This window comes from Micrasema longulum, unplaced genomic scaffold, assembly GCF_059751315.1.
Source record: "Micrasema longulum isolate JH-2025_06_02 unplaced genomic scaffold, ASM5975131v1 h1tg002195l, whole genome shotgun sequence".
NCBI lineage: Eukaryota > Metazoa > Arthropoda > Insecta > Trichoptera > Brachycentridae > Micrasema > Micrasema longulum.
Genome location: NW_028279359.1, coordinates 114305 through 128398, shown reverse-complemented (window position 1 = coordinate 128398; position 14094 = coordinate 114305). Strand labels below are relative to the sequence as shown.

The 14094-nt window shown below is 33.2% G+C and overlaps 1 protein-coding gene across 1 annotated transcript; it reads left to right on the top strand.

The window, feature by feature from the left end:
• The first annotated feature begins 407 nt into the window (after positions 1-407).
• Positions 408-13773, top strand: Noc3 (Nucleolar complex protein 3). Its single transcript, XM_088239590.1, has 12 exons — positions 408-547; positions 688-950; positions 3301-3458; positions 4309-4544; positions 6388-6553; positions 6633-6967; positions 7043-7231; positions 7303-7484; positions 10399-10607; positions 11509-11690; positions 12317-12546; positions 13514-13773. The coding sequence occupies exons 1-12, from the start codon at positions 542-544 to the stop codon at positions 13728-13730; spliced, it is 2373 nt and encodes a 790-aa protein (XP_088095716.1). The 5' UTR covers positions 408-541; the 3' UTR covers positions 13731-13773.
• Positions 13774-14094: the final 321 nt, after the last annotated feature.

Genomic DNA, 14094 nt, shown 5'->3' with positions numbered 1-14094 from the left:
GGATTTTGAATTAGATTGTGGTCCCATGGCTAGTGTTGCGGATTCACGAATCATAGGTCTGAGGTTCGAACCCTAATTGATTCCCATTTTTTAACTGTGAGTTATTTTACAACTCATTGAAAATGGTCCCGAAAACCGAAATATTTGGGTAAATAATAAAAACGCAAATGCTTCCTTTTTCTAAAAGTTTTAAAAAAGAAAATGAAATAAGTGACTTTTTTATTAGATTTTTTTTCTTTATTTTGAATCGCTCTTAAAAATTAGAGGTTTTGTTGAATTTTAGTATAAAAAAAGTTATTTGAAGATATCACGTGAAAGTTTTGTGTAAAACTGCGATTTTTGAAATAAAATCGATTTTTTCGCATCTCTATAAAAATCAAAATGACAATCGACTGTCAAATTCACACATGGACAAATAATGCATGTAGAGTGTAGAGGTGTTCCTAACCAAACATTTCACATTGTTTTTCTTTTTATTTATTTCTAATTAGGATATAACCTTATTTCAAACATAAAAGGAGTTTAGCAACAAACCATCAAAATGCCGGTAAGTAATTATTTATTGCTGGAAATCGTTACAACTGTTAATTATGGAAAACCATTAACATTCTTTACATTTTCACTGGCAGAATCTAACTCCCAGGTGTTAAACTAAATTAATTTGATGATAAATTGTTTGATTTTTAGAAAAAACCCAAAATGAAAGTAAGTAAGCTGAAACATAGCAATCAAGTGATCACGAAATTGAAGAAGCAGGGTAAAATCAAGACACAGAGGCATAGGAAAAGGAAAATTATTAACCGGCCATCAAAAGCGCTCGCTGCAGCTGCTCAGCAGGAGTACAGCGATGATGAGTCTCTTCATGGGTCCGATATGATGGACATGATGGAAGATGAAGATTTGGACTATCTCATGAAATCAGCTGGCAAGACTAACGGCTTTGATAAAAGGTAAATTATGATCCTCATCAATAGTTTATTTTTATTGGTTTCCCAAGTCTCGGCGGTATAAAGAAATATAAGTTGACAGGTTGCATATTTACAATTTTACACACCTACAATTAAAATTTAATAGCATATAAATATTGTAAGGGCGACAAATGTAGAGGTACTCATCACGACAAGAGTCAACCGCGAGCTGATTATTATTATTATTTTAATTTTAAGCGAGCAGCTTAAATCTGTTGTAACGAAAGTTAGTTGTTGGCGTATTTTTTCTTTTCCAAAACAAATCTAGCCCATTTTTTAGTTATTGAGACCAGCTCCCGTGGCAGCATATTCCAACCATTGACAACTTTGTTGCTCAGAATATGGTTTCGTGGGTTTAAATTGAATCTGTTTTTTTCTTACTGAGGACTGGCCTTAAGTCGGTATCCAGAAAATGGAAACCCAAGAGTTTATTAATGTCCTGACAAGACAAAAAGTGTCACATTATACACTCTTGTATATATTTTTAAAAATCAAAGTAGAATTTAAAACAGCTGTTATTTTTAATTATGTTTTTTTTTAAATATTTTATTTTAACATATGTATGTATCTTTTGATATATATTTATGGGTTTTTAGTACAAAATTTTTAACTAATCTCTTCTTTTGACCAATCTGTTTTTTGGTTGGCTGGAAGATATTGCTTTTAGCAATAAGTCCGCTAAAGTACTTATTTGCTTGTACTTTAAGTTTTAAATAAATTAAGCACTCAAATCAGTTAACACGATGGAATTTTGGTATATAACTCTTTTATGCTAAAATTATAACATATCTAGCCAATTTTTAAGTTATTGAGACTACATTTCAAAACCATGTTTTTTATTTTTCTGGATTGTAAATGTACATATTAACTAATTTAAAACAATAAATCATCGTCATACCCTTCCCTTATCCACAACCGGTGGTGCATAGGGCACTGAATTTCTGCACACCAAACTCTGTGTATAGGCGGATACAATTCTGTGTGTGAAATAGAACCAGAATCCTTTACTTATGTTTTTACTAATGTCCCTACAATCAAAACTCTTTATTGCTCAACTGTTTGCCCTCTTCTAGAATATGCCTCCGTGGTCTGGTCTCCATTCTATGTCAATCGCATAAATCACAATAAATCAGTCCAACATCTCATGCTTCGAAATGTAGCATGGATGCTTGGACTAGAGAGAGGTAATTATTCTTATGCTGATAAAGAGTCAATTTTAAATATTTCTAGTCTACAAAAACGTATAACTAATATTGATTCTATACATATGTTCGGCATACTAAATGGTATAATCGATGTTTCATCATTACTGGGACAAGTAAAATTCAATATTTCGACTTGCAGGTTGAGAAACAATGAAGTACTGTTCATCGATCAGCATAGAACAAACTATGGCCTTAATTCTCCAATGACCCGTCTTTGTCGTATTGTTAACTCAAGACAAGATCTAGACTTTTTTGGTTTAAGTTTACAACAATTTAAACGAGCACTAAATAAATAGTCCAGATCTTGTCTCGATGTCCCTTATTTCATTTCATTTTTTTTTTTTTTTTGCACCACAACAGGCCAGGAGGCCCAATTACAGTGGTGAATTACATCACAGAACAACCAGGCTTGAGAAAAATCATATTTTTAATTTTTGTGTTCTCACCGGGAATCGAACCCGGAACCTTCCGTGCGTGAGTCAAGCGTCTTGACCACTACACCACAGAGGCCGCCAATGCTTCTTTTCTTCTTTTTAAAAATGTTTTGAACTATTATTTTTCTGTAATATTTAAACCCTATAAATTGTATACATGGACAATGTCCATTAATAAATAAATAAATAAATATTTCTGAAATAACTCCACGTATGACATCAGAGGTTGTTCTCTATTAGTTCTTCCGATTGGTTCATTTACAGTAAGCCAACCGGATATCCTTCACAGCTTTCATATCATTGGTTGGTTTATATGAACCAGTGACGTCAATCAAAGTAGTGCATTTTTATAATTTTTTTGTACATTTTCAAGAAACCTTGCCTTACAATTTAATGCTCTAATTTTTACCGCGCGCAAAAAACATTTTTGTATCAAATTTCCCGTAGGGCTGAAGTTCCTCATCGGTACATCAATCTGAAATTAGACGATCAGTCTTACGCTTCAGACCAGGGACTCAGAAATATTGCATTTATTTATTTATTCTTTTACAGTTTTTTACATTATTATTTAGAATAATGTTCTCTCACTGGTATCCCGTGCCAAGAAAAACGTTTTACATATTTATTATTGTATTATTTAAATACTTAATGATATAATTATTGTGTTATTGAATAAATACAATTATTTACTAGAATGTCCGGAAAGAAAAGAAAAGCAGAGGATGGAGATGAAGATCTGGAAGATGATTACGAGAAGATCGATCGACCGATTGTGGTTAACAAGAAGAAAAAACAGTTACTTCCTATCAAAACTAAACATGGATTTCAAACGAGAGAGTTGGATGATGATGGTATTTAAAAACTTAATTTTGGCACCGTACAATAATTGAACATGTAGAATATTTATTTATTTCGACGGCTTACGCCTTTGACAAAGTATAAAATAATATTGAAAAACAATTATAATGAAACAGAACACCTGTGCACAAGTATAGAAAATATAGATACATAAAATAAAGTCAGTAGAAAATAAAGAAATAATAAAGGCAAATTAAAAAAGAAATTATAACATAGGTATGCAGCAAATTAACAATAAATAAAGAGTTCAAATATAAGAAGTATTGAAGTAACAGAGGCGATGTATCATAGTATAAACAGTAAAACAAGTATAACACTTGGTAAATTTTTATAATTTTGAAAAGAAGTCATTAAAAAGTAATGATTTTAATTTGTTTAAAGATAAATTAAATAAATCTAAGTTTCCATGTTTCTCTGCTAACATGTGGAGCCGTGGAATAGGTGAGTACTTAGCATAGTTTGAACTATGCAAATTAACAGCAAAAGAAGTATTTTGTCTCGACCCACGCTGTCTCACATAAAAATTCACACAATTTAAAAGTTTGGGACTGTCAAGAACATTATTTAATAATTTGAAAAGCAGCACTAAATCTTAAATTTCCCATTTATCACTAATAAATATGAATTTTAACTGCTTGATTAAACATTTATAGTTTAGCTCTTCAATTGGAATGTTTAATTTGAAATTCATGAATCTTAAAAACTTGTGTTGGACCTTCTCCACACTGTTTATATGGGTAACATAATGAGGAGACCAAACTGAGGACCCATATTCTGAATGAAACTGTTCAATACTGTTACATATTGTATTGTATCATTTATTAAATTGATTTTCTCTTCTAGATATGCAACCGAGAAATGCTCCCGAAGGTTGGTCAGAAGACGAAGAAATGGAAGAATTGACAGAAAAAGCAGATTCCGACGAAGAAGTGATTAGCAGGAAAGAGAAGCCACTGATAGATACAAGTAAAGCTCTGTCCACAGCGGAAATATTTGTTGCAAGGCACGAAGAACTACAAAGCAAAAAGTTTAAAATTGGAGTTCTTTGTTCCGGAATATTAGAAAGTCCTGAAAACAAGGTTTGAAAAATATAGTGGTTTGGATCTGATTTATTACTTCGAACAATGTCTAATTTCCATATTAATTTTTATTTAATATTATTTAGAATAGCTATCTCCTAGAGCCACGTGCAAACTAAACGAGGTTTTTAACGGTTCTTTTAAAGTTTGCACATACAGTACTCCCTTTATAATCCGGCACTTCACTTCTCGGGCCCTGTCAGTAATCCGGTATTTTTACACAGGTAACTATCAAGCGGGTAGCTTGGTAATTTCGAGCGTGAAATGGAGACAGGTGACGGCTTGATGCGTCATTTTCAGTGATTTCCATTAATCCGGCAGTGCTCCGGTCCGATATCTGCCTGATTACCACCACACAGATCACTTTACATACATACCGTGTGCGTCAAAATTTTACTAAATATTTAATACCAAATTTTTTATTTATAATCAGTCATTTATAAAAACAGCTGTTATCTATAATCAATTAGATTTTTTTAAATATTTTATTTTAACATATGTATGTATTTTTTTATATATATTTATGGTTTTTTAGTACAAAATTTTGACCAATCTGTTTTTTGGTTGGCTGGAAGATATTGCTTTTAGCAATAAGTCCGCTAAAGTACTTATTTGCTTGTACTTTAAGTTTTAAATAAGTTAAGCACTCAAATCAGTTAACACAATGGAATTTTGGTATATAACTCTTTTGTGCTGAAATTATAGCATAAAATCGCTTGTTACTATATTTTAAAGTACCAAATTGTGAATTATTGTGTTGGTTCACTACTAGGTGAATACTAACCAACCAACCGCTTCCCTAATCGAAAACCCCACCGCACGTCCCTGATACCTATGTATTTTGAGTTCAATTTTTTTTAAATAAATTATTCCTGCATCTATATATACTTATGCATAATCAGTGTATTCCAATTTACACACTAAATCTAACTTTTTGCTCTTTTAACGTGCTAAGCCAGTCTACTAATTCTATTGGAAAAAAGTAGTAAAGGTAAAACAAAGTTCATTACTCAAAGCCGAAACCTATCCAACAAAGCGAGAGGTAGCGAGCGGTTTACATATAATTACCCTTTAAAGGCAGTCCACCAGTTCACATACTTAGGCTCTCTTCTCACGGAATGTAATGAGAAAATAACAGAAATAAAGAAACAAATATTGGCAGGCAACAAAACACATTTCACCTTGCTGCTAGTGTTTAATTCAAGAAGCGCCCATAGGAAAATGAAGATTACCCTGACTTACTGTCAATACAGTCCTAATAATGGTCTTGTACAAGGTAATCTTTGTTCATACTATACTGACGGTGAGGTCCATTGAGATACTGGACATATTTGAAAGTAGATTTTTTCGCCGAATCTCTGGTCCCATGAAAGATAGAGAAGAGTGGCGCGTATGAAGCCCCTAGTATTTCAACACGCATAAAATTGCTCATGTTGAGAGGGGCTGGACACGTACAAAGAATGCCCGATGCGCGAGTAACTAAGAAAATCATGACCAGGGGGTAAAAGAAGGATCGGATGACCCAGACTGAGGTGGGAGGATGATCTAAAAAAAGATGCAGCACAGCTTCTATAAGTTGCAAATTGGAAAATGGCTGCTGAGGACAAGTGGAGTTGGAGGCAAAAGTTGAAGTAGGTAGGCCAAGGCCTGATTTGGGCTGTATCGCCATCGAAGACAAAGAAGTAATGTAGATAAAGATTAAAATGCTCATCCTCTAATGTATTGTTTTCAAAATTATTTCTCTAGTGGTTAAACAAATGGCAAATGTAATTTTGCCAAAGATAAATTCAACTTTCACGAAGATGAACTGTTTAAGCATAGTTTTGTTTTTATAATTTTTTAGTCTGACAACTTCTTCGGACTACTTAATTTTTTGGATGAAAAAACTAAAGCAGGAAATGAAAATCTACTGACAGTCAGAAAGCTCACCGCCATTTCATTATTAGAAGTGTTCAAGGATATTTTACCAGATTATCAAATCACGCAACAGGATTTCGGAGAAACTAAATGTAAGGTTAACATACAAACTGAATTATTGTAATCATATTGCACCATGTTCGTCTATCATATAATACAGTTGCTTTTCAGTAAAAAAGGATACATTGATGCTCCACAAGTATGAGACATCTCTCCTCGCTCATTACAAGAGATATTTACAAAGACTAGAGAAAATGGCATCTGTTCTCGTAAAGAAGTCAGGCGACTCTAGAAAATTAAACATGGGAAAGATGAAACTCGGGCATATAGCCATTACGTGTCTCTGTGACTTGCTTGTCTCGCATTCCTACTTTAATTACTCTTCAAATATTGGGCAGATGTTGGTGCCATTCCTTAATAATAAAGATGCATCTGTAAGACTTATTGTTAGCGAATGCTTCAAAACTATTTTCAAAGCGGATAAGAAAGGAGTCATATCTCTAATGGTAAGATCACTCGATCAAAAATGTTTTTCTCCTAATCGATATGGGTAGATCTTTATTTATTCTTTTTTGTTATAGCTTGTCAGAAAAATTAATCAATTAGTGAAAAACCAATCGAATGATGTGTACTGCGAAGTATTAAATTGCCTGTTGTCGTTGCGGATAAAGGATATTAATTTGGATGATGAAAAGAAATTGGAAATGAAACAGAAGAAACAGATATCGCATAAACAAAGGCTGATAAGCATGTCGAAAAAAGAAAGAAAGGTTTGTTGATTTATTCTAATAAAAACTAAGATATTCACCATTACGTGTATTGAACATGATTTGTTTTGCAGAGAAATAAAAAACTGCAAGAGCTCGAAAAGGAAATGTTGGAGACTAAGGCAGAAGAAAACAAACAAACCAAACAACAAAATCTTACAGAAATTGTAAAAGTAGTTTTTACAATATACTTTAGAATTTTGAAACGGTCTCCGAATTCCAGACTTCTCGGGGCGACGTTAGAAGGACTGTCCAAGTATGTATTTAAAGTCAAAATAGATTTTTCTTTTGTTTTTGCTTAAGCTTTAGAAACATTTTTTATAGTGTAAATATTGATGGCAGGTATGTAAATGAAAAAAATTAACATTTATTTTATTTTATTTTAATTTTAATTTTTGCACCACAACAGGCCAGGAGGCCCAATAACAGTGGTGAATTACATCACAGAACACCCAGGCTTGAGAAAAATCACATTTAATTTTTGTGTTCTCACCGGGAATCGAACCCGGAACCTTCCGTCTGTGAGTCAAGCGTCTTGACCACTACACCACGGAGGCCGCCAAAGATGTTAGTGTTGATCATAGATATTACTTAAGAATGAAGTACGATTTGTATGAAGTTTACCAAGTATAATCCTAAATTCAAATAAATACCTTTAAAATTATAACAATGGTCAATTATTATCAGCTCTCCTGAAAAGTTGATATTTTCAACATACAGTTACGTAACTGCCAACATTATATACTCGTACATACACACCGAGGCTAATTGAGGCATTTAGAATAAATTCACCAAGGAGACATCAATATAAAAATGTAATTGTCATAAATGACGCATTATTATATAGACAAGAGCAAAGTCAATGGCATTCAAATTCGTGGGTTCCCCAATGGCTTTCGTTGTGATCGTTTTAAAATGACGTGTGTGATGAGAAAATGCTTTAATTACACTCCAACTGCAATACGTACATAATTAGCTATATTTCAAGTGCATTTTTCATGATTTTAAAGCACATAAATAATAACAACTATGCCCAGTGTCGTAACTATGGAACTGAGTTACGCAGAAATATAAACAAATAAATATGTATATCTCTTTTTAACCAAATGTGTGCACGTGTAGCATGATTTGCTATCTCTTCATTTAAAGTTGCTGAGAGGTAGCAGCACAATATTATCTCTCTCACTTCTTTATAATATTTTTCACAGCCTTTGTACTCCAAAATATCTCACTGAGAACTTCGTTTATCTTTCCGATCATGGTCTTTCACTGCGCTCTTCTCAGGAGAGAAAACTTTCATTTCTTGACATAGCTCGTAATTTTTCAGCAATTCCTGTGCTAGACTTGGGAATGAGTTACCTCTTCATATAAAAAATGCACCTTAAGAAACGCTTTAAACATTACTACATATCCTTCATTTTATTGTTTTAAAAAAAAAATGTATTCCTTTTCTTTCCTCGGTTTCTCTTTCTCTCTCCTTCCAAACTCATTGCCTGATTTCACACTCCACATCCTTTAATATGTATAACATAATGTACTTTAATTTAAGTTAATACAGGTATGTGCAAGCCTTATCTCCCCATTAAAAAACAGCTTCTATTTTTGATTACTTAGGTTTTTTCATGTATGTATCTTTTATTACATATTTTGGTTTTTAGTACAAATTTTTGACCAACTCTCTTGACCAGTCTGTTTTTTGGTTGAATGGAAGATATTGCTTTTAGCAATAAGTCCACCAAAGTACTTATTCTTTGTACTTAAAGATTAAAATAAATAAATATTTGATTAAAAAGATGCGTGGCTTGTAGGGGATAGTGTGTATATTTGTTATATCATCAGTGATACTGCAATACCGCGTAACTTGTTTTTTTACAAAAACGTTTACTGAATTAAATTCATCAAAATTACTAAGAGCCGTTAGTTTTAAATTATTGCTATTTTTGCGAAATAATCATAATTTTTCTTACCAGTGGTATTTTTAGTTGGTTAAAGGCGTTCACAACATCTGTACCTTAAAGCTGAAATGCTGGAAGTCACATATGATAAATTGTTCAGGAGAGAGCGGTTTGAAGTTGTAAAACTGTTTCTTGAAGTAAAAACTCAATTGCTGTTTTTTTTTGGATTTATAGGCTTTTGATAAGAATATTTAAGAAAAAAAAAAATTAAAATATGGACTATAAAATAACCGTGGGACTTAAATGTTTTTTGTTCTAACCGCCCGGCCCGCGCCCCAATTCCTCCTCGGACTTTAATATAAAAATTAATGTAGAATATTTAATGAAAAACAATGTACTTATAAAACTTTCTTCAGGCAAAAACATGAAATTACGTGCCATTAATTAAAACATGAATTATTAATGAAAATAATAGGTAAATATAAATTTAATGACATGATATTAATAGCAATTAAACAGTAATTGAAAGTAAACAGCATGTGAAAAAAAGCAAAGTAAAATAATAAAATTAACGGCAAAAGAAATGACATGATAGTTAAGTATGGTTGATTATGACAATAATACTTAATCTTGTGCAAAATCCCTCGCTGCGTCAGAGGTAGTTTGTTATGAAACTTGTGGAATTTATTCGGTATCCACTGCTTTAATACCAGCAAACTGTTGAATTTTGTTGAAAGCATGAGTATTATTACTGCACTACTGGTGTGTTAGAACAAGCTATTTCAGTAGTGGTATACCGGAGGACTCCAATGTTTTTAACATTAATAGAATCTGAATATATGAACAAAATGACATTCATAACGCAATTTTGTTAAAAATGTGACTTCCAGCTTTTCAGTAAGGTACAGATATATTAACAGGACACTTTAGGTTCCTCTGCCAAAAACTTAAATTGATAGTTATGCGGTGTTGCCGTATCACCAATGATATGTCATTAGGTGTTAAACAAAATAATTGTAGGAATTATTGTCACCTATCAATTACCGAGCGGAATATGAGAAATAAAAGTAATCACTTGATAATGCGGATGCTTAATCGAATATTTAATTCACTATGAGTGATCAGAATGCAGGGAGTAGGGGGCGATGCCAGCAACGCACAGTAGAAGAAGGTGAAGTGGACGACCGTCTTCGCTGTGTCCAGATGTGTCCATATGTCCATATGCCACAATTTTTGTTGTGATTTTACATTTTTTACCTGTTTTTTTTCCTTCAGATTTGCACACGTCATGAATTTGGAATATTTCTCAGATCTAGTTAATTTATTAGATAAACTATTAGAAGATGAAGACCTCGGTCACAGAGAACAACTTCACTGCGTGGAAACTGTTTTCACAATCCTATCTGGACAGGGAGACATCCTTAATATTGATCCTTCCAGGTTCTATTCCCACCTTTATAGGAACTTATTGAAAATTCATGCGGGTGAGAGGTTCTTTATTATATGTTTTTTTACTGAAATACAAGCGCTATACAAAAATCGTAGTGTGGCGTTCTTCAGATGCAAGTTATCACATAAGCAAACTATCGTAAGAAGATGTGTAGAAAGAGAAAAGGGTGGTTATAATAGGTTTCACACTGGATGGGCATTTCGGTTATTTTAAATAAGTAGCAGTAGCAGTTACTGTTTCACAAATGAAACTGTTTAGAGCAGCGTGGGGCAATAAATCTGGTACAAACAGCTGCTGAAACAGTTTCACAAAAATACATTAAACTGTTACTTGTAATGAAAAACTAGTCGGGATATTTGAAACTGATGACAAACAAAAATGGTGCAATCCTGGGGAACGCTACTGTTATTTTTAGAAACAGTTAAATTTAAATCCTGACTAGTTTTTAGTAACAGTTTGATTTTTTCTCCAAACTGTTTCAGCTGTTTTGGGAGAGTAACTGGATTTTTATCACCTCCATTTCGCATGGGTTATTACACTATAATAATTTGCGTACAATCTAGTAGGGCCACCCTCATCCACTCTCTCTGTCCATCGTTTATGATGGTTAAACATAATTATATAATTTTTTGCGTATTATAATATATAAGTGGAGAATAGTTATTTAAAAAAAAAAAAAATTATGCACAACAACAGGCCAAGAGGCCCAATTACAGTTGTGAATTACATCACAGAACATCCAGGCTTGAGAAAAGTCACATTTAATTTTTTGTGTTCTCGCCGGATTCAAACCCGGAACCTTCCGTGGGTGAGTCAAGCGTCTTGACCACTACACCATGGAGGCCGCGAGTTATGTGATACCAAATGTGACGAAAACTATGACACACAGAATTAGCAGAATGATATGATTGAATATGTATGTTATTGTATTTCAGGGAAGAATCACAATGATCTTGCAATTATATTGCGAGCCATGACAAGTGTGCTGATCAAAAGGAGAAAGAAAGTCTCTCAGCAAATACTGTTGGCATTCTTGAAACGAATCGCAACACTCAGCATGCAAGTTTTGCACAACGGTACCCTCGGATGCTTGGGGACTATTAAGACTGTTATGCAGGTAACATATAATTTAATTTTGTGCTATTATCATGCTGTTTTGGGAAACAACATTTTTGGCAGTATTATTTATATCTACAGCAGAAAAAGGTAATTATATTTATGGCCGGTGTTATAAACAATTTGACATCATCAATCATCAGAGTGAGAAAATTCAGAATACAACCCCTGGGCTGGTATTCCGAACGGCATTTACAGCGCACTATAATGCGTATTTAGTACGTAAAAATGCGCTATACTTCGCTATAATTGTGTTCAAAATACCAGCCCTGCAGTCTGATTCTAAGTTGGCGATAATTTAACACGAGCTCGTGTTAACAGGAGTGCTATTCTGAACCACTCTCGTGGCACGAGAAAACTGTTTTTCTCGTGTATTTTGTATGTAAATACACGAGATAATACGAGAGCGTTTGAAATACCGCCCAAAATACGGATTTGATTTTACGTTCAAAGTAAAACGTGGCAGTGTTAATTTTAGCTTTAACTTGCGATAGCACGGACTCAGAACCAGACCGCAGGTGTTGTTATAAACTTTAAAAAACCTGTATTTAAAAATGGAATGTGTTTATTGTAACTAAATGGACTGAATGAGTCCGTAAATAATATATATTTGATTAATTTGTATAGCAATCGAAGCAGAGTGACATCCTTCTGGAGCTCGACCAGGAGCTGGGCTCGGGTGTGTACGACCCGGCGCTGATGGAACCGGAGTACTGCAACGCGGAGGCCACAGCGATGTATGAGCTCACACTGCTCCGCCGCCACTTCCACCCCACAGTACGCCAGCTCTCGCTGCACCTTATGAACGGTGTTCCTACCACCGGCGAGGGAAGCCTGCCTCCTGATATAGGAAAATTGTAAGTTCTTTTTTCATTTATTTAGTCTTTCACAGTAGGTATTTGCATTTTAAAAAATTAAAAATTATGTTCCCTTAATGTGCCGAGACACCCCATTGTAAAACGAGGCTAGCACAGAGACATGCATATTTTATAGGCCCAAAAATTTTTAATTCCTTTTTTACTGATAATATTTCATTGACTTTCAAATTTTCCTTCTTTTAAAAAACACTATCTTGGATTCAAACTAAAGATATGAACTCTTTTTTTCAATGATATATTTTGTTGCCCTTTAAGGAATATTTTTATGTTTTTTATTTCCTATTTTAATTACTATAAAATAAAAAATACCTTATAATCTTTTTCTTATGTTACACAAAAATATTATAACTGTCTATTTATTATAGGAGCAAAAATTCATAAACATTTCTTATATACCCACAAACAGGCCATGCCTTTGTGGGATTTTTTGTTTACTATTTTTACTGTTTATATGTATTTCATTGCTATGTAATTATCCTTCTTTTTTTTAATACTCTGTTTTACCTCTTATGTATATTGTAAAGAAAACCAAAAAAATATATGTATACTGGTGACGCGACAGAGGGGTAAAACTTATTTCTTTGATAGCTAAAGAGCGCATGAACTAATCCAAGATGGTCCAACAAGGTCAGCCAACATACACATTACTAAGGACATTCACTGCTACTTACATCGCGGAAATCGACTCACCTGTTTTGTAGAAAAATAGTTTAAGGCCCAAAGATTTTTCACAATATTTTTGTTCTGAATATGTATTTGTTTTCTAACGAAACTTACTTTCTGGTTATACCTCGTATTTATTATGATAAGAGATTGTATATCAATATTAATTTATTGATATCAATCCCCTCAGGGAAAAATACAAAATTAAAAAAAATATATTTGGTAACTTGAAATACTGTTAATAAATAGTTGTATAAGCTTTCGCTCGTAATTTTCTTTTCAGATCTGGTGAGCAGTTGTTTGAAGTGTACAATGGCTCCCAGATGGCTTTCAAACCCTCCATTCCGGTCCCCAAGAAATGTCAGCCTAAATCTCATCCCACAAGACACTCCTTCACTCACCCCCACTTTGAGGAATATTGCATAGGCACAGCCAACAAAAATCTATCTGGCTCATTTAACTTCCTGAAGAAGTTTAATTACACCGGGAAAGCAGTCTAAATTGTATATTATTTGATTCAGAAATAAAACACAATATTTTAAATTTATGTTTCATTTAAATCATAACAGTAAATCCAAATTATTATTGATACTTTTATGCTGAAAAAGAAAACATAATAACATTACAATCTTACTCACTGTCATGAAATTTGTCAACATCTGGGGCGATACCATTTAACAAAGAAATTGCTCCATCCACCGGCATAACCAGGTTGGTTCTGCATCTTGATAAATAAAACAATCTATGCTCTTTCTGTCGAAGATAATTATTTCATATTTTTCTCTTAAAAACTAAACACATTATAGAATTTATACAAAGGTTTCAATATGTGGGTAAAAATATATACATAAAATATGTCTCAAT